At 37.5% G+C, this 21,516-nt stretch overlaps 1 protein-coding gene, 1 long non-coding RNA gene and 1 pseudogene across 2 annotated transcripts; 2 read left to right on the top strand and 1 right to left on the bottom strand.

The window, feature by feature from the left end:
* Positions 1–6,542: 6,542 nt before the first annotated feature.
* LOC147566244 (secreted RxLR effector protein 161 pseudogene) lies at positions 6,543–7,184 on the top strand (annotated as a pseudogene).
* A 5,860-nt stretch (positions 7,185–13,044) lies between these two features.
* Positions 13,045–13,597, bottom strand: LOC147566243 (uncharacterized). Its single transcript, XR_015237403.1, has 2 exons — positions 13,377–13,597; positions 13,045–13,216 (listed from the first exon to the last, which is right to left on the bottom strand). It is a non-coding gene; the product is annotated as an uncharacterized LOC147566243 (long non-coding RNA).
* Positions 13,598–16,661: 3,064 nt separating this feature from the next.
* LOC147566242 (uncharacterized) lies at positions 16,662–20,205 on the top strand. The gene is made up of 6 exons (XM_086668254.1): positions 16,662–16,740; positions 16,860–16,964; positions 18,214–18,364; positions 18,499–18,529; positions 19,518–19,651; positions 19,727–20,205. Exons 1-5 carry the CDS (start codon positions 16,683–16,685, stop codon positions 19,620–19,622), a joined length of 450 nt encoding a protein of 149 aa, XP_086524380.1. The 5' UTR covers positions 16,662–16,682; the 3' UTR covers positions 19,623–19,651; positions 19,727–20,205.
* Positions 20,206–21,516: the final 1,311 nt, after the last annotated feature.

The raw sequence follows: 21,516 nt of genomic DNA, 5'->3' as shown, positions 1-21,516 counted from the left end.
CAAATTCTTCTAATGGATCATTTTTCGACAATATTACACATCCACTCTCTCGCGAAACAGGAAGAGGTTCAGCAAAACATCATCAGCTCCACCAACTCGGGTGTAGAAGTTGCCGCTTTGGCCGTCGGCAAGACTGATCATCCTCGGTCTGACCGTTCCGACCGAACTGACCGGTCTAGGCCCAAACGGGCTCGAACGTTTTGTGACCATTGTCACATGCATGGCCACGTCAAGGCTACATGCTACCTAGATCTTTCGGGCTCAGTTCCTCGACCACGAAATCGACCTGGCCCACTAGCAGGTTCGGTAACGCCTGCTTGGCCCAACAGGGAGCGCCCTTAGCTACTTCCCTCACGGACGAAAAGTACCAGGGCATCCTCCATATTCTTGACGCCCAATGATAGTCTATAGGCACCACCGCCCATGCTCCAAACAACATCGACCTCGACGTTCACCTCACTAGTACGTTTTCTTCTCTTTCGCCTCCACGGGTTACTAATCCCGGCGCGGCTAAGCATATATGCTCGTCTCTTTCTCGTTTCTCTAGTTATGATATTGCTCCCTCTACACGAAAAAGACTATTAGACGTGGTGATCGCCAAGACGAACTCTATTTTCTTCTCCCGAAGCATGGAACGCTTTTCTTTAGTTTCCGTTTTTCTAGAGCTATTAGTAGTTTTATTAATAATGTTTCTTTTAGTACTTGGCCCTGGCGTTTGGGCCAACCTTTTATTTCCCTTTTAAAGTATTTAGTTTCTACCGTTCCATGTATGAAATTACTTTCAATAAAAGATTTTTCGTGCGATATTTGTCCACTTGCTGAACAAACTCGCTCATCGTTTCCTATAAGTTCTTCCAAATCTAGTCGCATATTTGAATAAATACATGTTGACTTATGGGGACCTTTTTCAGTCCCCTCTTTATCCGGATGTCTTTAATTTTTATCAGTGGTTGACGATTTTTCACGTACCACTTGGCTTTTTTTAATGACAAGTAAATATGATACTAAAAAGCACCTACTTAATTTTTATAGATTATGTACGTACACAATTTGACACTCATATTACTACCATCTACTTCAGCGGCGGTACCATCCCTCTTCCTCGCATCCAAATTGTTTGTTCTGATAGTGGAACAAGATTCTTAAATCATGATCTTCAAGAATGGTTTCAACAACATGTAATCATTCACCACGTAGTTGTACGCATACACCCCAACAAAATGGGGTGCTCGAACGCAAACACCGTCACATACTTGAAGTAGCTCGATCACTTCGTCTTCAGGCCAACCTACCCATTAGTTTTTTGGGGAGAATGCGTCCTCACTGCGGTATATTTAATCAATAAATTACCTACTCCCATTCTAAATAGCATGTCACCCCATGGAAAATTACTAGGCTCCCCCTTAATTTTTCTCATCACCGAGTCTTTGGTTGTCTATGTTTTACACGACTTCCAACCGTTACGTCTAAAATGGACCATCGTAGTTCACCAAGGATTTTTGTCGGCTATCCCTATAGTCAGAAAGGGTACATCGTCCATGATATCAAAACACGCCGTATCATTACTTCACGCGACGTTATCTTTCGTGAAAACCGTTTTCCGATGTCTTCTCCTTCTCGACCTCCTTCGCCGGTTTCGTCTCCTCCACTCTCATTCGTCTCTTTTACATGACGACAGATCGTTTATCCATCGACCGCCGGATACGTCACCAATTTTGCCAGTCACTTCTCCATGCTTATCGTCTTCTCGCGTCCTTTCTGTTGGAACCCCGACCCTCCTTCACTCACCACTACAAATTTTCCTATAGGCACCCCCGACGCTATGCCCTCTTCATCGTTTCTGCTGGAAGCACTCCCTCAACCTCAGTAAAACCATCCAACGAGGAGACCTCCCCTACTGGGCCCAGCTCGGTTGCTTCTCCACACACCGTTTGTGGGTACCCCCACGGAATGTGTTCCTTCTCTCCCTCAAAATCAGCGCTCTAGGCACCCACCAGTTAAACTTCGAGATTACTTCTGTCATAGCTCGCCCTTTGATTTTCCGTCCGACACTGTCAAATATCCACTGACAGATTATCTCTCTCTTCGTCAATGTTTCTTAGATCATCAGATTTTTTTGACTTCTGTTGTTTCTACAAATGAGCGCGCATCCTTTACCCACGCAATGAAATCACCTCTTTAGCGTGAGGCTATGTCAAAGGAAATAAAGGCCATGGAAGCCAACAATACTTGGTCTCTTGTGTCACTTCCTCCTGGTAAACGACCAATTGGGTGCAAGTGGGTATATAAGATTAAATTCAAACCCAACGGGTCTGTCGACCGCTACAAGGCTCGACTGGTAGCTAAAGGCTATACCCAAATCGAAGGGTTAGATTACCACGACACCCTCGCCCCCGTGGCAAAGCTGGTCACTGTTCGGGTCCTCCTCCATTGCTGCAGTCAGAGGATGGTCTCTCCATCAGCTCGACGTCACTAACGCCTTTCTTCAAGGTGACCTCGATGAAGAGGTCTTCATGAAACTCCCTCCGGGTTCTTCCAAATAGGGGGAGTTGGTTTGTCGTCTTCACAAATCCCTCTATGGTCTCAAACAGGCCTCTCGCCAATGGTTTTCTAAATTCTCGTCTGTGCTTCTCCAAAAGGGTTTTACTTAATCTCTTTCTGGTTATTCTCTTTTCTCTTTTCATAAAGGATCCACTTCCATCTACGTCCTCGTGTACGTTGATGACATCATCATCACTGGTAATGATAATCTTGCCATTAACAAACTAATGCTCTTTCTCGATCGCACTTTTTCGCTTAAAGACCTAGGACGTTTACAATACTTCCTTGGTGTCGAAGTATCGTGTTCCTCTAAGGGAATCTTTCTTTGCCATCGTAAATATACTCTAGATATCATCAAGGATTCTGGCTTGATGGCCTCCAAACCATCTCCCTTCCCAATGGAGCTAAAGCTTCGTCACTTTCCCTTTGATGGGGATCCACTTCCTGACCCCAAAATATTTCGCCGTCTCATTAGCAGATTACTTTACCTTACGGTTACGCGCCCTAACATTACTTTTGCCGTCAGTAATTTAAGTTAGTTCATGCAATCTCCACGAAATACTCATCTCGATGCCGCACACCGAATCGTTCGTTATCTCAAAGGCTCCATTGGTAATGGCCTTTTTCTCTCCGCCACCGGCTCCTTCCAAATCTCAGGTTACTGTGATTCCGACTGGGCTGGTTGTCTGTCCACCAGACGCTCCACGACTGGTTACTTTACCATGATAGGTTCGAGTCCCTTATCATGGAAATCAAAGAAGCAACCTACAGTTGCCAAGTCTTCCGCTGAAGCTGAATATCGCACTCTCGCTTCTCTCACCTGTGAGTTGCAATGGCTAAAATATCTTTTTCATGATTTTGGGATCGATCATCACGCTCCTATGACGTTCACTGTGACAATCGGGCAACCCTCCACATGCCGACAATCCTGTCTTCCACGAACGTACCAAACACATCGAAATTGATTGCCACTTCGCGAGAACATTAAAGCAGGAATCATTGCTCCACAATACTCCCTCCGCCGATCAACTAGCTGACATGTTCACCAAACCACTGGGAGCTGACACTTTCAAGAAGACAATTGGAAAGTTGGGCATCATTAGTCGCTGCTCCAACTTGACGGGGAGTATTAGGGTCACCGGCCTACACCATGCACGGGTCCATGCATGGACCCGTCACGATGACCCCCCAACTACAAAGAAGGATCTCGACCAAACCGAGATCTATCAAGATATACCTCATCACCAACTTTGTTGCCTCAATGTTTATCCCATGTATTCTATAGTTTCATGTAATCCTAATAGTTTTAAATAAACATCACAACTTGTATAAATACCCATGTATTCATATCAATAAAATTAACCAAACGAGAAGTATTTTATCTACACCTCTCCCTCTCTCTCTCGACTAGCTCGATCTCTCTCTCGGTTAACTCAAATACTAAAGAAGGTATTTCCCTATTCACAGTCTTCATGACACAAAGTGGGTAATTTGCGCATTTAGTTTAATATTCTTTTGGTATAATACGACACCAGATTACGTTTTCAACATTGAAATCAACTTGAAATAAGCAGTGAGACATATAATCTCATTTATCTTTTCAGGGGCCTTTTGTCAACCTATATTGATGCATGGCTGTGATAATTAGATTTGTGAAGGGTATAAGGCAATTGTAAGGTGCCATAAAGATTTAGTTAATGAAAAAATGGGCAAGAAGCTCAGAGACATTCCAAGGGAGATACTTTAATTTTATATTGCAAAATCATACATTGATAAATCAAGAAAGAAAAATCTTAATGGGCAAGCAAACATGGTCGAAGAAAAATTTATAGCCACAGTTTCTGAAGCCAATACAGTAGATGCCGACAGTGGTTGGTGGTACGATACAGGAGCTACTATCCATGTCTGCAATGACCGTAATCTTTTCAAGACTTACGAAGTTGGCGGTGACGGAAACGATATTAAAGGAGCCAATAATATTCGTTCTAAAGTCATGGGATTAGGAACTGTGGAACTCTTCTTTACATCTGGAAAGACTCTAACTCTTCAAAATGTTCATCATGTGCCCGATGTGACTAAAAATCTTGTATCGGGAGACCGTCTTAATAAGAAGGGGTTTAAGATGGTGTATGAGTCTGATAAATTTGTATTGTCCAAAAGGGCCACGTTTGTTGGTTAGGGGTACTCTTGTAACGGAATGATTAAGTTGAATGTAATAAATAATAATTCTTCTGTTTACATTGTTGATTCTGTTAATTTATGGCATGGTAGATTAGGTCATGTTAATTATGGTTCTCTTAGGAATATGGAAAAATTAGGTTTAATTTCTAATTGTGATTTTAATTCTACTACTAAATGCCATGTTTGTGTTCAAGCTAAAATATTTCGAAAATCTCATAAATCTATTGTTAGGAATTCTAATTTGCTTGACATAATTCATAGTGATGTGGGTGATTTAAAAAATCACATAACCAGAGGTGGCAACAAATATTATGTAACCTTCATTGACGATTGTTCTAGATATACTTACGTATATCTAATGAAAAGTAAAGATGAGGTCTTTGAAAAATTTATAATATTTAAAGCGGAAGTTGAAAATCAACTTGGTCTTAAGATTAAAATTTTAAGATCTGATAGAGGTGGTGAATACTATCCAAATGAATTTATTAAATTCTGCCAAACACATGGAATTGTTCACCAAGTCACTGCACCTTACACTCCTCAGCAAAATGGTATTGCAGAGAGGAAAAATAGGACTATGATTGAGATGGTCAATGCAATGTTAATTAGTTCTGACTTACCATTATCTTTATGGGGTGAAGCAATATTATCAGCATGTCATATTTTGAATAGGATTCCCTTAAAGAATAAAAATGTAACTCCCTTTGAACTATGGTTTAAAAGAAAACCTAATTTTAGTAGATTAAAAGTTTGGGGCTGCCTTGCATATGTTAGGAAACCAGACCCTAAGAGACCAAAATTAGGTGTTAGAGCCTACAAGTGTGCTTTTATAGGTTATTCTCATAATAGTGTGACATATCGATTCTTAAATCTAGACACCTTTGAAATTATAGAATCTGTAGACGTAGAATTTTTCGAGAACTTGACGAGATCTAGTGCTAATGATCATAATTTAGTAGATCCCATAAAGTTGTCTAATTCTGAGTCTACCATTGAATTCTATCTTATCAAACCAAACTTGGATATTGTCTGATTTACCTCCTGGGGCTAAACCTATAGGATGTAGATGGATATTTAAGAAGAAGTTAAATCCTGATGGTTCCATAAATAAGTTTAAAGCAAGATTAGTTGCTAAAGGCTTTAAACAGAGGCATGGTATTGATTATTTCGATACTTATGCACCAGTGGCTCTCCTCAATTCGTGTGTTGATCGCCCTTGCCTCAATTTACCATTTAGTTATTCATCAAATGGATGTGAAAACGGCGTTTCTACATGGTGACTTAGAGGAGGAAGTTTATATGGAACAACCTGAAGGATTTATTTCTCCAGGCCAAGAAAAGAAAGTTTGCAAGTTGGTAAAATCTCTTTATGGTCTGAAGCAAGCGCCTAAGCAGTGGCATGAAAAATTTGACCATATTGTCCGATCAAATGGGTTTGTCGTTAATGATGCAGATAAGTGTATTTACTGTAAAGTAAGTAAGTCTAGTTGTGTACTTATCTGTTTGTATGTTGACGATATGCTCATTTTTGGATCTGATCTATCTTCTGTCGAAGAAAGAAAGAAATTTTTATCATCAAAGTTTGATATGAAGGATCTTGGGGTGGCTGATGTTATCTTAGGAATTAAAATTCTAAGAAAGGATAATGTATTGGCTTTAAGTCAAACACATTACATCGAGAAAATTCTGAAAAGGTATGATCACTTCGATCATAAACCAGATCCAACTCCAATGGACCCAGTATTAAATTACTAAAGAATACTGGTCGTGCCTAAGCTCAACTTGAGTATGCTAGTGTTATAGGTAGTATGATATATGCGATGCACTGCACTAGACCTGACATAGCCTACGCTGTCAGTGTACTGTGTCGATTTACGAGTAATCCAGGACCAGAGCATTGGAAAGCTATTTCTAGATTGCTAAGTTACCTGAAGGGAACCATGGATTATGGTTTACATTTTAAAGGAGACCCCGCTATATTAGAAGGATATAGCGATGCCAGCTGGAATAGTATTGAGACAAAGTCAAAATCTACCACTGGATGGATTTTTACTCTAGGTGGTGCTGCTGTGTCTTGGGGATCCAAGAAGCAGACCATAATTTCTGATTCAACTATGTTGTCAGAATTAATTGCATTAGCAGATGCAAGTAAGGAAGCGGAATGGCTTAGAAACCTACTAGAAGAAATTCCCATATGGAAGAAGTCATCTCCGTCAGTCATGATAAATTGTGACAATCAGGCAGCACTTTATAACATTGCAAATAAGACCTACAATGGCAAGTCGAGACATGTGAGTCTCAGACATCAATTTGTGAGACAATTACTCAAGAGAGGAGTAATTACAGTCGACTATATAGAAACAAAGAAAAACTTAGCGGACCCATTAACTAAAGGACTTCCTAAAGTAATGGTCTCGGTTAAGAATAAAAAAATGGGACTCAGGTCTGTGAATGAAGGTTGATCGCCTTTAACGGAAACCCAACTTATGTCTTGAAATAGATAGGCAAAGTTCAACGGGTACCAACAAGTTAAAGCTTTCGCGATTATGGAATACTAGCAATTTATATTCTCCCATTTCTGAGCTAGTATTGGTTTTCTGCAAGACAAACGATGGATGATAAATCCTTAATAAGTCCTAATCTTTAAGTGGTGCCCCGCGGAAACACCTCAAGTGGACTTACCTAAGTGAGTGTGGAGATCAGGCCGTCTCCTAAGAAAATAAGACCGTTTTCCGAAGAAGACTCATGAAAGGGATATTGCACATGGCCATTAATGTGCGGAGTATGAACACTCTGATTCACCGAAATAAGTATGTGCGACGGCTCCGGTTTCATCACTAAAGGATCCTTGGTTCAAGATACGTTCACCATAGCATTCTGATAAAGCTTTGAGTTGTTTGCACTAAGTGAAGGTTCAAATCCATAAGATACCTATCATGTATGTACAAGTTTCTATGATAATGCCAAAGTCATTTGTGTTGTTTTATTTTGTCTATATGTTTGAGTTATTTTATAACTTTCAATTTTGTTTTAAAATGGTGGGGGAATGCTGGATGATTTTATTTAAAATTGAAAAGATGGAGGGAAGTTGATGCATGGGAAATGAAGGGATGCACCATTTCCCTCCGGCTTCCACCGCCACACAGTAAGGCTTCATGAATGGGCATAATACCCATTCTAAATGGTTACATCCCATGCATTTGATTCTTTTGGTACACTATAAATTTATAAGTGGCATCAACCCTCCATATACAGGAAACACATCTAACGAATTTCTCTCTCTGGCTTTTGTTTTTCCTTTTCTTTTGTTACTAACAGAGAAGATTGTTTGGGTTTTATATTAACAAGTCATTTGGCATTATCAGTTATATTTAGAGTGTTCACGATTTTGGTCAAGGCGTGCATACTTTGAACCAAGATAGTTGTTAAGACTTCATCGTATCCTGAAGGCAAAATTCCATACCCGTTGTGTACTCGTGGTTTTACCAGAAGGGGGAGAATTTCTGTCTAAAAGAATTGATATAATCGAGCTTTGAAGTTTAGTGTACAACATCATTTTTCTTTTCTGTTTTCCATTTCAAATTATTAGCAATATATTCCAACAGTATCACACCAAAAATCGAAATCCATAACAATGACACTCCAATTTTTTTTTTGTTAGATTACTGGATTTTGTCAAACTAGACCAAAACATGGTGGAAAGACCGTACGACACAAATATCGATTGTGTGTGTGGTGGGGGGGCTAAAATTTTATCGCATAACTCATAGATCAGTTATGTCACTTAAGGAGTTAAGGTCCATTTGGTACATGTGCAAAATATTTGGTGTCATCATTTTTTGACGAGGAAGAAAACAATTATTTTCCAAATAGTCCGCATGTTTATGACCAGCTTTCCGTCTAACTTCTTAGTTTATCGAAAGTACCTGATGGTACCTTTTTTGCCATTTCCGTCATAAGACCGTTAACTTCAAATTTTATATTCCCCAATTACCATTCGGTGTTGTCAGGTCACTCTTTTGTAACCTGTCACATCACATTAATTGCTATTTTACTTCAACACTTTCTCTCTCTAACCCCTCAAGAACACATTAATCCTATTATCTCTTCGTAACCTCTATCCTCCTACCCCCTCAAAACTCTATACTCTCACTTTCTCTCTCTAACAATCCCTTTATCTCTATAGTTATCTTGCAATTAACAATAAGTTCAAATGAAATCACCGGAACAGTTCCTTGGAACTTACTACGTCACGAGAAGAATGCACACCAAAAATTCAACACAACAACGATTTCATTGTTTTGATTACCCCACGAGAGGATGATGCTTAAAACCTAAATTTTTCTCGCACAATTTCGTAACTCATAGATTAGTTATGTCACTTCATCATATTTTGATGAGAAAGAAAACAATTATTTTCCAAACAATCCGCTTGTTTATGACCAGCTTCCGATCTAACTCCTTACTTTATCGAAAGTACCTCGATGGTACCCTTTTTGCCGTTTCCGTTATTAGACCTTTAGCTTCAGATTTTGTATTCCCAAATTACCCTTCGTTGTTGTCAGGTCACTCTTTTTTAACTTCTCATATCAAATTACTTTTTATTTTACTTAAACACTTTCTCTCTCTAACCCTTCAAAAACACATAAATCCTACTATCTCTTCGTAACCTCTATCCTCCCACCCCCTCAAACTCTATGTTCTCATTTTCTCTCTCTTACAATCCCTTTATCTATATATTTATCTGGCAATTAGCAGAAAGTTCAAATGGAACCACCGACACAGTTCCATGGAACTTACTACCTCACGAGAAGAATGCACACCAGAAATTCAACACAACAACGATTTCATTGTTTTGATTACCCCACGAGAGGATGATGCTTTAAACCTGAATTTTTCTCGCACAACTTCGTAACTCATAGATTAGTAATGTCACTTAAGACCCATTTGGTACGTGTGAAAATATTTGGTGTCATCATTTTTTGATGAGGAAGAAAACAATAATTTTCCAAATAGTCCGCTTGTTTACCAGTTTCCCGTCTAACTCCTTACTTTATCGATACCTCAATGGTACCCTTTTTGCAGTTTCCGTCATAAGACCATTAACTTCAGGTTTTGTATTCCCAAATTACCCTTCACTGTTGTCAGGTCACTCTTTTTTAACCTGTCACATCACATTAACTGCTATTTTACTTTGACACTTTCTCTCTCTAACCCTTCAAGAACACATTAATCCTACTATCTCTCCGTAACCTCTATCCTCCAACCCCCTCAAAACTCTATGTTCTCACTTTCTCTCTCTAACAATCCCTTTATCTCTTTAGTTATCTTGCAACTAGCAGAAAGTTTAAATGGAATCACCGGAACAGTTCTATGGAACTTACTACCTCACGAGAAGAATGCACACCAGAAATTCAACACAACAACGATTTCATTGTTTTGATTACCCCACGAGAGGATGATGCTTAAAACCTAAATTTTTCTCGCACAATTTCGTAACTTATAAATTAGTTATGTTGACTTGTTTAAATATTTCCATTATCTCCTCGAACTGAGACTTCTTCTTTGGCTCTACGAGACGCTGAGGATACGGGGCTCTAGGAATGTAAGGCTCAGGCACTACAGGTGGTTCCTCAGACTCATGAGCCTTCTCGAGCTCATCACTAGAGATATTAGTTGGTAAGGTGGGTTGTTCAGAGTTTAATTCACTATCTTCGGGAACTCTTACCTTATTATCAACTACCCTACCACTTCTAAGGGTGGTTACTGCATTAGCCTGGTCCATCGACTGTTTACCCTTCGGGTTTGGTTCTGGTTGACTAGGAAACATCCCATGTTCTCTCTGCCTAAGGGCTTCTCTAAGTTGACCTACCTCGGTTCTTAAACTACTTATAGCCTGGTTGGTCTCTTGTACAGTCTGGTTAGTCTGTTGTATAGCCTGGTTGGTCTGTTGTGTAAACTCTATATGGGTTTTAGCTAGTTCCTTCATGGTTTCCGCTAAAGACTCATTGTTTTGAGAAGGATATTGGGTACTAGATTGACCCTGGTTTTGAGCAAAAGGATTCCTAGGAGCATTAAACCCAGGAGGGTTCATGGAACTACTAACCTGACCCTGATTTTGACCCTTGGACCAAGAAAAATTGGGGTGATCTCTCCAACCCGGATTATAAGTGTTTGAATAACGATCATATTTCTGACGGTTATCTTGCCTAGAGTTTAGATAAAGAGCATTAGCATACTCTTTTTCGTCAGAAACAAAGAATAAGGTACACTTATTCCCTGTATGAGATGGGTCTCCACAGACGGAGCATGGATAAGTGATGGATTCATTTCCAACACTCATGACCTGAGTGGGATCCTCCCTGACTGCTTTAGGCTGACCAAACTCTAGGGCTTCTATCCTTCTCGTCATGGCGGCGAGTTTAAGTTCAGACTCATCAATTCTGTAGATGCCGCCTTTATTCGGAGTAGGGTTTGCCCTAGTAGGAGGTCCTCTAGAAGTTTCCCATTGGTGGGATTTCTCAGCTAGATCTTCTAGAAACGTCGTGCAGTCATCGACGGATTTATAAGTAAATCCGCCACCACAGAATGACTCTACCATGGATGTAGTGGGATAGTCTAGTCCGTCATAGAGAATCTGGACTAGTGTTCTCTTTTCGTAACCATGGTGTGGACACTATAGTTCCAGTTCTTTAAATCTCTCAAGATATTTGTAGAGAGACTCTCCTTCTTGTTGCACAAAATTATTAAGACTTTGCCTTAAAGAGGTGGTTTTGTGCTTGGGAAAGAATTTCAGAAGGAATAAACTGGTTAGTTCTTCCCATGTGGTAATGGAATGAGGTTGTAAGGCATACAACCAAGATTTTGCTTTCTCTCTCAAAGAGAAAGGGAACAACCTAAGCCTCACTATTTCATCAGACATATTGGGGAATCTTATAGTCCCACAGATTTCTTCAAAATCCCTAACATGGTGGTAGGGATTCTCGTTCTCAACTCCACGAAAGAGTGGGAGCATTTGGATAATGCTCGGCTTTAACTCGAAGTGAGCCGTGGAGTGGGGTAACTGTATGCATGATGGTTGACATGTTCTAGTAGGGTTCATGTAATCCCTGAGTGTCATAGGTGGATTTCCATCCCTGACTTGGTTTAGATTTTCACCCATAGTGTCACTCAAAGAGAGATTGGCTAGAATATTACTTAGATGAGTTTCTCTACTAATGAAACGACCTATCTTATCACGATATCTATCGGGCATAAACTAGAGCCCAATGACCAAGGATATTCTCAACAAAGCTTTTTTTTAAAAAAAAAATCGAAAACCGAGGAATCACTACGAAGACCCTAGAGGAAAGCAAACACAATCAGTCTGACTCCACCAAGCAACCTAAACAGAATCTAGACAGACAAGTTGGTCAGATTTACCCTCAAAATCTAGACAGCTCCTACTTCGTTACAAAGCTTGAACTATAATTGTTATGAGGGTTACTCCGTCAAAGTAATACGGTCAAACAATTCTCGGTGACGACCAACGATGAACATTGTGATAGCCGTCCAACCTTCGGTAGCTTGCCTCTTCTCGAGGTGACCTTTTAAAGAATTGATTGACACTTTCCTTTGAGGAATGCCCAAATAAAAATCAAGTCCCTGAATTGTTTCAAAGATCCTATGAGCTCGAAACCTTAGGGGTTGATGTCTAAATCAGATTTTAATTTTTAGGTGAGGTTTAGGATCGTGAATGTTGTTACCTATTTGGGCAAGAGAACGGTGATGAAATCCGTCTCCTATCTTTCAATTGGGTTATTGCCCTTACTAGAATGCTTATACTAAACAATTCGATCAAAGCAATTAGGCACACAAAACACACAATTACCCACTGACAGGGGCTTCGTGGGTGATTGAAACACGCATTTTTCAGTTGCTACTCATCAAGTGGCCTTGAAACACGTTCTCCTAATGGAATTAGGATGACATAGTCTGTTCTTGTGCTCCCACTCAGCTTCATGTCTATCATGTCTTTCCCATTATCTGCTTTTATAACCTCCTTTCACGATACGGTGTTTGGCGGAATCAAAGTCGGACATTCTCTACGTATTTGTCCGTTTTATTAGCCGTAAACATTGGTCATTGAGTTTAATATTCTTGTGGTATTGTTGTGATATAAAGATTTGTTAACCGCATGCCCGTGGCGTGGGACCTTTAATCTCATTTATCTTTTCACGATACTTTCATCAAATTATATTGATGTATTGTTGGGATAATTATATTTGTGAAGGTTTAAAGTAATTGCAAAGATTTAGTTAACTGAAAAGTTGCACAAGAAGATTAAGACATTTAAGGGAGATATTTTATTTAAGATCGCCAACTCATACATCGACAAGTGCCCACATCACCCATTTACTGTAACAACTTCCATCTTTGTTATTGTTCACGAAAATAGCTAGATCATTTTAGATACATTGTTGAATACATGTAGTAAGACACGCTACTGCTGCCCCTGCAAATCACCACAATTCAACGAAAAAATTTAGTGTTACAATGATATATAAAAAGTTTATTTATACAACCAGATTTTGTACAAACATTTTTCGCAATAGTGAATATATTATATAACCAACGTCACAAATGGAGAGAGTGAGAGAATAGGCAGGTTATACCTGGATCGGCGTTACCACATTTCTCAGTGCAATCATTAACACAACTTTCATCAACTGCTGAAACTTGTTGATTAAACATCCCCAACATCATGAGTACTACCATGAACAAAATAGTTGCATTCAACATCTTTCTAACAATTTTACCTTCCATATTTTCTTAAAGCAACAAACTACTGATTTTTTATTCTTTAGCTTTCTATTCTTTTAACTTGTTTTCTTCCTAATGTTTGATGCCATGGACCTATTTATAGGATAGGAATCCTAATAGGATTGAAGTTGTTAATTGTGTGAATAAACCTTTTTCAATAAGAAAATCTCCAAGATTATGTCAATTTAAAAAAAAATCCCAAAAAATTTATGAAGTCATAAATAGTAACAAAATCTCTAAGATTATGTCAATTTAAAACAAAATCCAAAAAGTTAATGAAGCCATAAATCCTCATTGATAAGATGAGAACACCTATCATTTTAAACATATTAGATGACATTCATTTCTTGGATGGGGTTCTTGGTCTTCTGTTAAACCATTAAAAAGAACAAATGAGTGTGGGAATCCAGTAAGACACCAAATGGAGTTCCCTATTGATGAAACCCTGATTCCTTTTTTGTCAGATGATTAGACTAAAATAAAGTATACAACACTTAAAGATTTTGTGCATATTATAAGACACCTACACCAAAGATTTTGGTACATTATAAGAGTTTGTGCCATATAACATAGGCAAATTACATAGGACCAAAAACGTAACGGAGTTAACAACATAGGGAGTGAAAAGTAAAACTTCACAACTTACGAGCTAAACATGTAACGGCTAAATCATGCGCCACTTGATTGTGAATCCGCAGGCAGTGGGTAACTTCCACTTGTCTTCTGGAGATGGAAGCACGTAGCTCCATAATGGCCGTGTAGATGCGCCAAGGGATTACAGGTTTAACGGTTGTGATCAAATCAATCAGAACCCTAGAATCAGTCTCTAGTATAAAATGACCTAATATCATTTCATCTGCCAGCTTTAGTCCCAGAGAATACGCTAAGAGTTCACTCTCTTGAGTTGTAGTCGGCGATTCTCTTCTGGATCTTTGTGCGATGATGTTGCCGCAGAAGTCTCTTGCCACCGCTGCATCTGATTCCTCTGTACCTCTGAATGAACCATCACAATTTAGTGTTATTATATCCCTTGGAGGTGGGATCCAATTTTCTATCTGCAAAGAAGGGAGAGTTAGTGATGAAGAAGGGTTAGGGTTTACATACCTTAGAGGTTCCTTTGTCAGACACCAACACCGAGGGATATCCACTGGATTTTAATTGAAGATTTGATCGTTTCATATTTTCCACCAAGACCAAAGCAAGTAAGTAGCCATCCAATTATTTCCAACATCTGAGTCATTCATGATCAATTCTTTGAAAGTTCCTATTAGATCTGAAGTGAGATTTTGAAGTGCAGGAATGTTGACATGTTGGAGTAGTCGTTGGAAGGTGTTGCAGTCCCCAAAGAGATGGAATCTCGTTGCAACCTCTTGCCGATCACACATCGTCAAGTCCGGACGATTTAGGGATCGTAATGTTCAGCTACAAACTAATCACGATCGTCGAATCACAATGTAATTCGCAGCTAACTTCGTCTGGATCTTACATCAAGTTACACGAAAGAGTGTTCATTTGATTGAAATATATGGCTAGAGGGATGAGACATAAGCACGGGTTAAACCAATAAAAGTCCAAAAGACCAAAGGAAATCTAAAGTAAAGATAGTACGAAGGCTAGAACTAAGGGAATTCTGGGCTGGGCACATAAGGCCCTTAGTGGGTCGGCCAAGGCATGGTCGTCCATAGCAATAGGGCCGACTAAACCTAGCCCTTTAGGTGGGAGTTTCTATTTTGTGAATTCCTAAGTCTTTTTCTATTTTGGTCTTTTAGGACTTCTAATTAGGGTTGGACTCTAACTTTATGGATTTTATATAAGGGCCTTATTTGAACAGAATTAGGTGTGAAAAATTCTCAAAGATATTTCCAACTCTACAACATCAAGTAGAGAAAGAAAGAGAGAATAGTTCCCAATTATCTATCTAGTCTAAGAAGAAGGTGTTCTTCATCTAACCACCGTAGAGTTCTAGCTAACTTGAAGGTGAGAGATCAAGTTGATTGCTCGAGTGTCTCAAATAGAGGAGCTACACTTGGAGTTCTTGGTCTTCTTGATATCAATCGTATAAGTCCATGGGAAATATCGATCAAGGTAATCTCCAAACTACTTAGTTTCATCTTTAGCTTATGCATGAGATACCGGGGATACTAGTGTTAGACATTAGATGTCTAAGATTCCGCTTAGAACACTAGGGTACACCATAACTCAACAATGGCGTCAGAACCTCTTCAACGTAGCAAATTTTGGCTTAGTTTCAGACTAAATCTATACTTATTTAGATATATAGATAAGTCTAAAAGGAGTTTTAGACATCAATTTGTTTAGTTTAATTTGAATTAGATTTGAAAGTTATTCAAATTGATTTCAAGATTGAAGATGGAAAAGAGTTTCAAAAGAGTTCGATTTTGAAAAATTTCGGTTTTGAAAAGATGGTGATTTTCATGATTTTAGAAGTTTTTGAAAATCTTATTTTGGGTTTTGGAAGGCTTCTAAACAATAGGAACAACAACCAAAATAAAAAAGAAGAGAAGTTTTAAAGATTTTGGAAGTTTTCAAAATCTGGCTAGGACACGTCCATACGAGACGCATACGCGTCTCAGACTGGGAGTGCAAGACATATAGGATCTGGAACTTCACCAGATGCGTCTGGGCTGTCCTAGGCGTATCGGTCTCGGAGACTGGCACGACCTAGGACCACCTGGAACATGTGCAAGCGTCTCGGTGTTGGAGACTTCTTTTTATCATCACATCATATTCACTTCTTTTTCAGAGAACTAAACATTAGAATGATATAAAAAATTTACATTTTAACAAAAAAATGAATGGAAAAGTATTTCATTACGTAAGAAACAACAATGTTTGGAGAGCTACTTTTAAAAATTATTGCCTTGGAGTCAGTGAGATGAAAGACGTAAATCCCGTACAACGTGACATGCAAAGCAATATATTACAAAAATAGAAGCACATTGAGTAAGAGAAATATTTCTAGAAGCTAGAATCTCAGGATCCACGTCAGACGAAGAAGTATTTCTTGAAAACCATGATTTTTCAAAACTAAGGGCTCATCGCCGCGGTTTTGAGAGATAACTATGGGCTTTAGGTCTATATAAAAAGATACACCATAAACACTTCTCTCTGCCATCCTAAGAAAATATCTATCTGAAATGATAGATATGACGTTTGAGATACACAAAGAGCAGGTCAAGGGGCTCAAAAGTGATTGTAAGTTTTTCTAGTTTTGATTTTATCCAATTTATTTTACTTTTGAATGAATTTTATCCTCTAGTTTACGTTTGGATCTATGTTCCTTCTAAAATTTCTTTTACTTTTCTTTTTTATAGATTTGAAATTTCATGAGAATAGTGACGTCGGTGAAGTGAAACAATCTAGGAATGTGCGGTATGGGAAAACAACTGTCAATCCCTCCTGGTCACCTCATAAATATGGTAACTAAATCTCCCTATATATATACTAGGGTACATCCCGTGCCCCGAGGCACGGGCACAAATGTGACGAAATTCTAACCCAGTGCTTCTAGAGTCGCGCGCCTCATAGTATTGTTTTAGGCGCTCTCTCCAAACATGTCACCCGACTTTCCATATTTAATATTGATATATTTTGCATACTCTAATTTTTGGTATTATTTTCTTTTGTTTTCTGTTCTTAAATTAATTGTTATTTTATTGAGAGCGATATTAATTTCTTTTTTTAACTCTTGAATTATCTTTTGTTTCATTTTGTCTTAAATTAGTTATTTTTTTTATAAGGACCAGTTATTTTTTTCTTCAAATATGTTATTTTATTTCTAAGGACTATATTTTATAAATTTTTAGAAGGGCTTCTAGACAATACCTTTATTAAAAAATGATGTTTGTCCCCGTCATCGTTTTCCCTTCTTTTGTGGTCAATTCAAAGATTGATATATATATATATATATATATATATATATATATATATATATATATATATATATATATATATATATAAGAGTATTTCATTATTTATTCATATTCTTTTAATAAAGCAAAGTATTTTTACTCTGCCCACTTTCGTTTTTTAATTGTCAAGACGTAGGTTGTGTTTATTTGTTTTTTTCATAATTAGATCAAAAATCCAATTTGATATTTGAATTGACTCAGGTGGTTCGTGTTTGATCTTTCATCTGACTCATGCATCAGATTCATTTGAATAGTTGATTGAGACTGATTTTAGTTCTATTCGAGTCAGATAACAAATAAATCTGAATTAAGAATTTATTAATCTAATGACTATTCCGACCCTAACCATAATAAGTTCGACCCAGATGGCTGAAGTTCAAACTTCATGGGTTGAAATTATACCTTGTAAATTTATTTTAAATAGCTAAGATTACACCTTCCAAATTTATCTCCAAAGGTTGAGAGTACATAATTGTCTGTGGCCACCTATACAAGCCTACAACTTACAAAGTAGAACTATAGAAGAAGAACAAATGGCTAATAAATGACAGAATTAGAAAATTCATGTAATTTTCTCTCAATAATTATGAAGTTACCAAAACAGAATGTGTTTTTGTAACTCATTTCGTTGAAATCAAAATCCTATTTAGATTCCAATTCTTAAGTCTATATATTGAAGAGAAAATCCTATTTAGATTCCTATTGTTAAGTCTATATATTGAAGAGAAGTAATCTTCTTTGAATCTATCCATTTCAGCAAGAACCAAAAGATTAAGAGCAAGAGAGGGACAGGGCGTGATTTCAGTACTAATGGCGGAAAAGCAATTGATTCTTGTAATTGATACAACTCCAGCTATGGGTCCTTACTGGAATAGCATTCTCAAAGATTATCTGGAAAAGATTATTAGGTTCTTAACTCACTCTCTTTGTTCTTGATGGAGTTGATCTAAATCTTTTTTAATCTTTATTGATTGAAAGGTTAATTTTTTTATTTTTATCTTAATTGATTTGTTTACTTAAATTTTGTTTTGTCTGTGGACAGGAGTTTTTGTGTTAGTGACAAATCAGCACAGGTATATTATTTATGGATTTACGAATCATATTATATTGGAAAAATTTGGTTATTTATCAATTTTCGGGTTTATAATTTATTTTGATGGGGTTATTAGGGCTTAATATTGTGAAAATGCTATAAAAATGAATTTACTTTCTTCAAAAATGTCTTGAAAATATTTTTAAAAATTAATAAAACTAGAAAAAAGGAAAAGAAATTAAGTTCCGAAGAGGGTGAGAGATAAAAGGTGGAGCATGAAGGAGTTAAAACTTAATAGGGATCAGGGTGAGACCGAGTAGGATAGGGATATTTTTGATGAAAATAGTTTGTCTAATAAAAGAGGCTACAATAGTAGACCTACCCCCAAACCTAAATATGAATATACTGTCTATTTAGAGTTAAGAATCCACTAAGAAACAGAAAGAAAATTGACTTTGAAAATGGAGACCGTTCATTTCGCATAAGTCTGGAGTAGCCTTTGACTTGTAGACTCTTCTAGTATTACTCTTGTCTGATTTCCTCACTAGTCTTACCAAACCTAAACTATTAAGATTCATATTTGAAGTTTGAATTCCGGATTCTTGTATATTTCCAAGTAAACCAATAATCCATATCGACCGATACCCACTAGTCTCTGTACAAACTATAATACTCCTATAAGAACTTAAGGCTCGACATTTTATAAGTTATCTCTAGACTCTAGTGATATTGCTATATCAGTATTTGTATTGAACTCGTTAATATAATGAGGTTCGATACCTCTTTAAACTGCAGAATCTTTTGGGCTCAACTGCTGAACTCTCCTATGTGACTTTCAATGGTCATGGATATGTTGGTGGTAATTCAACATTCCTCAAGGCTAATGTTTCCAAACACATTAACTTTTATTGCTATTGTTCAACTTAAGCATTCTTTTCACTTCCTTTACTCCTAATGCCACTTTAGTACGTACCTTATTGTCATCATCTTTCTTTTCATTCTTATGGCCTCTTTTTGTTTTAAATCAGAGGTGCCAGTATTTGGAAACGTTTCGAGAAGAGATGTTAATCTCTTCTTGGAGGAGCTCTTTACTATGTCTTTCAGCGGCGCCGATGGTGTTTGTGACTCTTTAACTGGAGAAGGGCTCGCGGATGCACTTGCGGTGTGTATTTTCTTTATCATATATATGTTCTCGTCCTTATGTGGTTATGTGTACTTAGGGTTTTCTGGTTTAAAGGGTGGTGATCTAGTATGGGCTTTGTATGTGATATAAGACGGATCGTAAATAAGAGACTTGGCGGTCAAGATGAGTTCCAGAAATAATATACGTGTGTAACACGTGTATGTACGTGACGGATCGAGAAGACGAGATCCGACGATCAAGAAGAATTCAGAATATCTTTGAAGATATGTGAAGATATTTGAAGATATGTGAAGATATGTAATATTTAGTATAATATATTCAAAATATCTCTTGTAACTATCTAATGGTAATATTGGATAGCTTTTATATTATTTCCTAGTTTAGTAATTAGAAACTTAGAAATCCTAAACTCTAAGTCATCTATAAATAGTAGAGGGTTTTAGGATTCAAACTCATCGAGTTATGTCTGACCAATGTAACCGATCAACCCACATTTGTATGTGGTGATTATTAATAATGAAATTATTTCTATGTGGATGTAGGTCTTGAGTATTCGACCGAACCACGTTAAATTATCGTGTCTGTATTTAAATTTATATCTCCGATTATTATATAATCGTGAATTTAACATAGTATCATGAACAAGTTAATGTTATTGATTTATGCTTCCGCAAATTTCTAACTTTTCTTCTAGTTGTGATTATATAATTGTTCAATCGTGTATACGATTTGTTTTAACTTTTCCAAAATTAGTCTTGTGACTATGACGAGAAAATCAAGTAAAAGTAGAAGAATTTTTTCAACCAAGAATAGGAGACCCGAGATTATCAATGATTTTCTAGGATTATAAAAGTTCATCGAAGAAGCACTCTCTCAAACAAAGGTATGATTCTACATTTATTTTCAATTTTTTCGGAATTTTTTTCAAGTTTTTAGGATTTTTTTTAGACCTAAAATAGGTCTGAAACTGGCAATACAAACTTCAGAACCAAAACCCATCAGATTTGGTTCTTTTCCCGACCAATTTATCCCTGTTCCAACTACCAAAGCATATCCGGTTCTTGTCCAGCCCGCGGCCAAACAACTCTAGGTCAATAGAACCCGCTAACTCAGTCAACCAATGTTGACCCGTGTTTTTTACACAAGATTGACTCAGTAAACAGACTTTGACCCGACATCTTCTGCTTTCACTTCTTTTTCCCGGGACTTAATCTATTGAGCTAGGGTTCTTACTGCCGCTTCCATTGCTGATTTTCTTAATCATGTTTTTATATTATTTCCTAGTATAATATATATATTCAGAATATCTCTTGTAACTATCTAATGGAAATATTAGATAGATTTTATATTATTTCCTAGTTTAGTAATCAGAAACTTAGAAATCGTAAGTCATCTATAAATAGGAGAGGGTTCTAGGATTCAAACTCATCGAGTTATGTCTGACCAATGTAACCGATCAACCCACATTTGTATGTGGTGACTATTAATAATGAAGTTATTTGTCTGTTGATGTAGGTCTTGAGTATTCGACCGAACCACGTTAAATTATCGAGTCATTATTTAAATTTATATCTCCGATTATTATATAATCGTGAATTTAACACATTTGAGCAAGTACATGCAGGTAAAGCAATTCATAGTGAAGCTAGTACTTCAAAGGCTAGTGTTCCGACTGGAGCTACTCACTCGGGTTCTGAAAGATACATTAGAATGTGGGAGGTAATTAAATATCGATTTGCCTTTGCTATCTTAATCTCTTCGTCTGTATAATTAAGTCTGGTTTTTAAACTTACGACATATACATAATTAGTCCACTTTCCCATTGTCTACATTAAATCAACTGATTCACAATATGTGTACGCACGGAGCCTTATATGCACCAC

This window comes from Eschscholzia californica, unplaced genomic scaffold (genome assembly GCF_041429995.1).
Source record: "Eschscholzia californica isolate CP2 unplaced genomic scaffold, dmEscCali1.0.p SCAF_1, whole genome shotgun sequence".
NCBI classification, from domain to species: Eukaryota; Viridiplantae; Streptophyta; class Magnoliopsida; order Ranunculales; family Papaveraceae; genus Eschscholzia; species Eschscholzia californica.
Note: the sequence above shows the minus strand (reverse complement) of the source record. Positions and strands in the feature narration are given on the sequence as shown.

Bases quoted from the DNA above. Each gene is read 5' to 3' on its own strand.
- LOC147566242 (XM_086668254.1), top strand. From the start codon at position 16,683: ATGATAGATATGACGTTTGAGATACACAAAGAGCAGGTCAAGGGGCTC. The intron at 16,741-16,859 runs GTAAGTTTTTCT...TCTTTTTTATAG, and splicing joins CAAGGGGCTCAAAAGTGATT to ATTTGAAATTTCATGAGAAT. The intron at 18,365-18,498 runs GTTCTTAACTCA...GTCTGTGGACAG, and splicing joins TATCTGGAAAAGATTATTAG to GAGTTTTTGTGTTAGTGACA.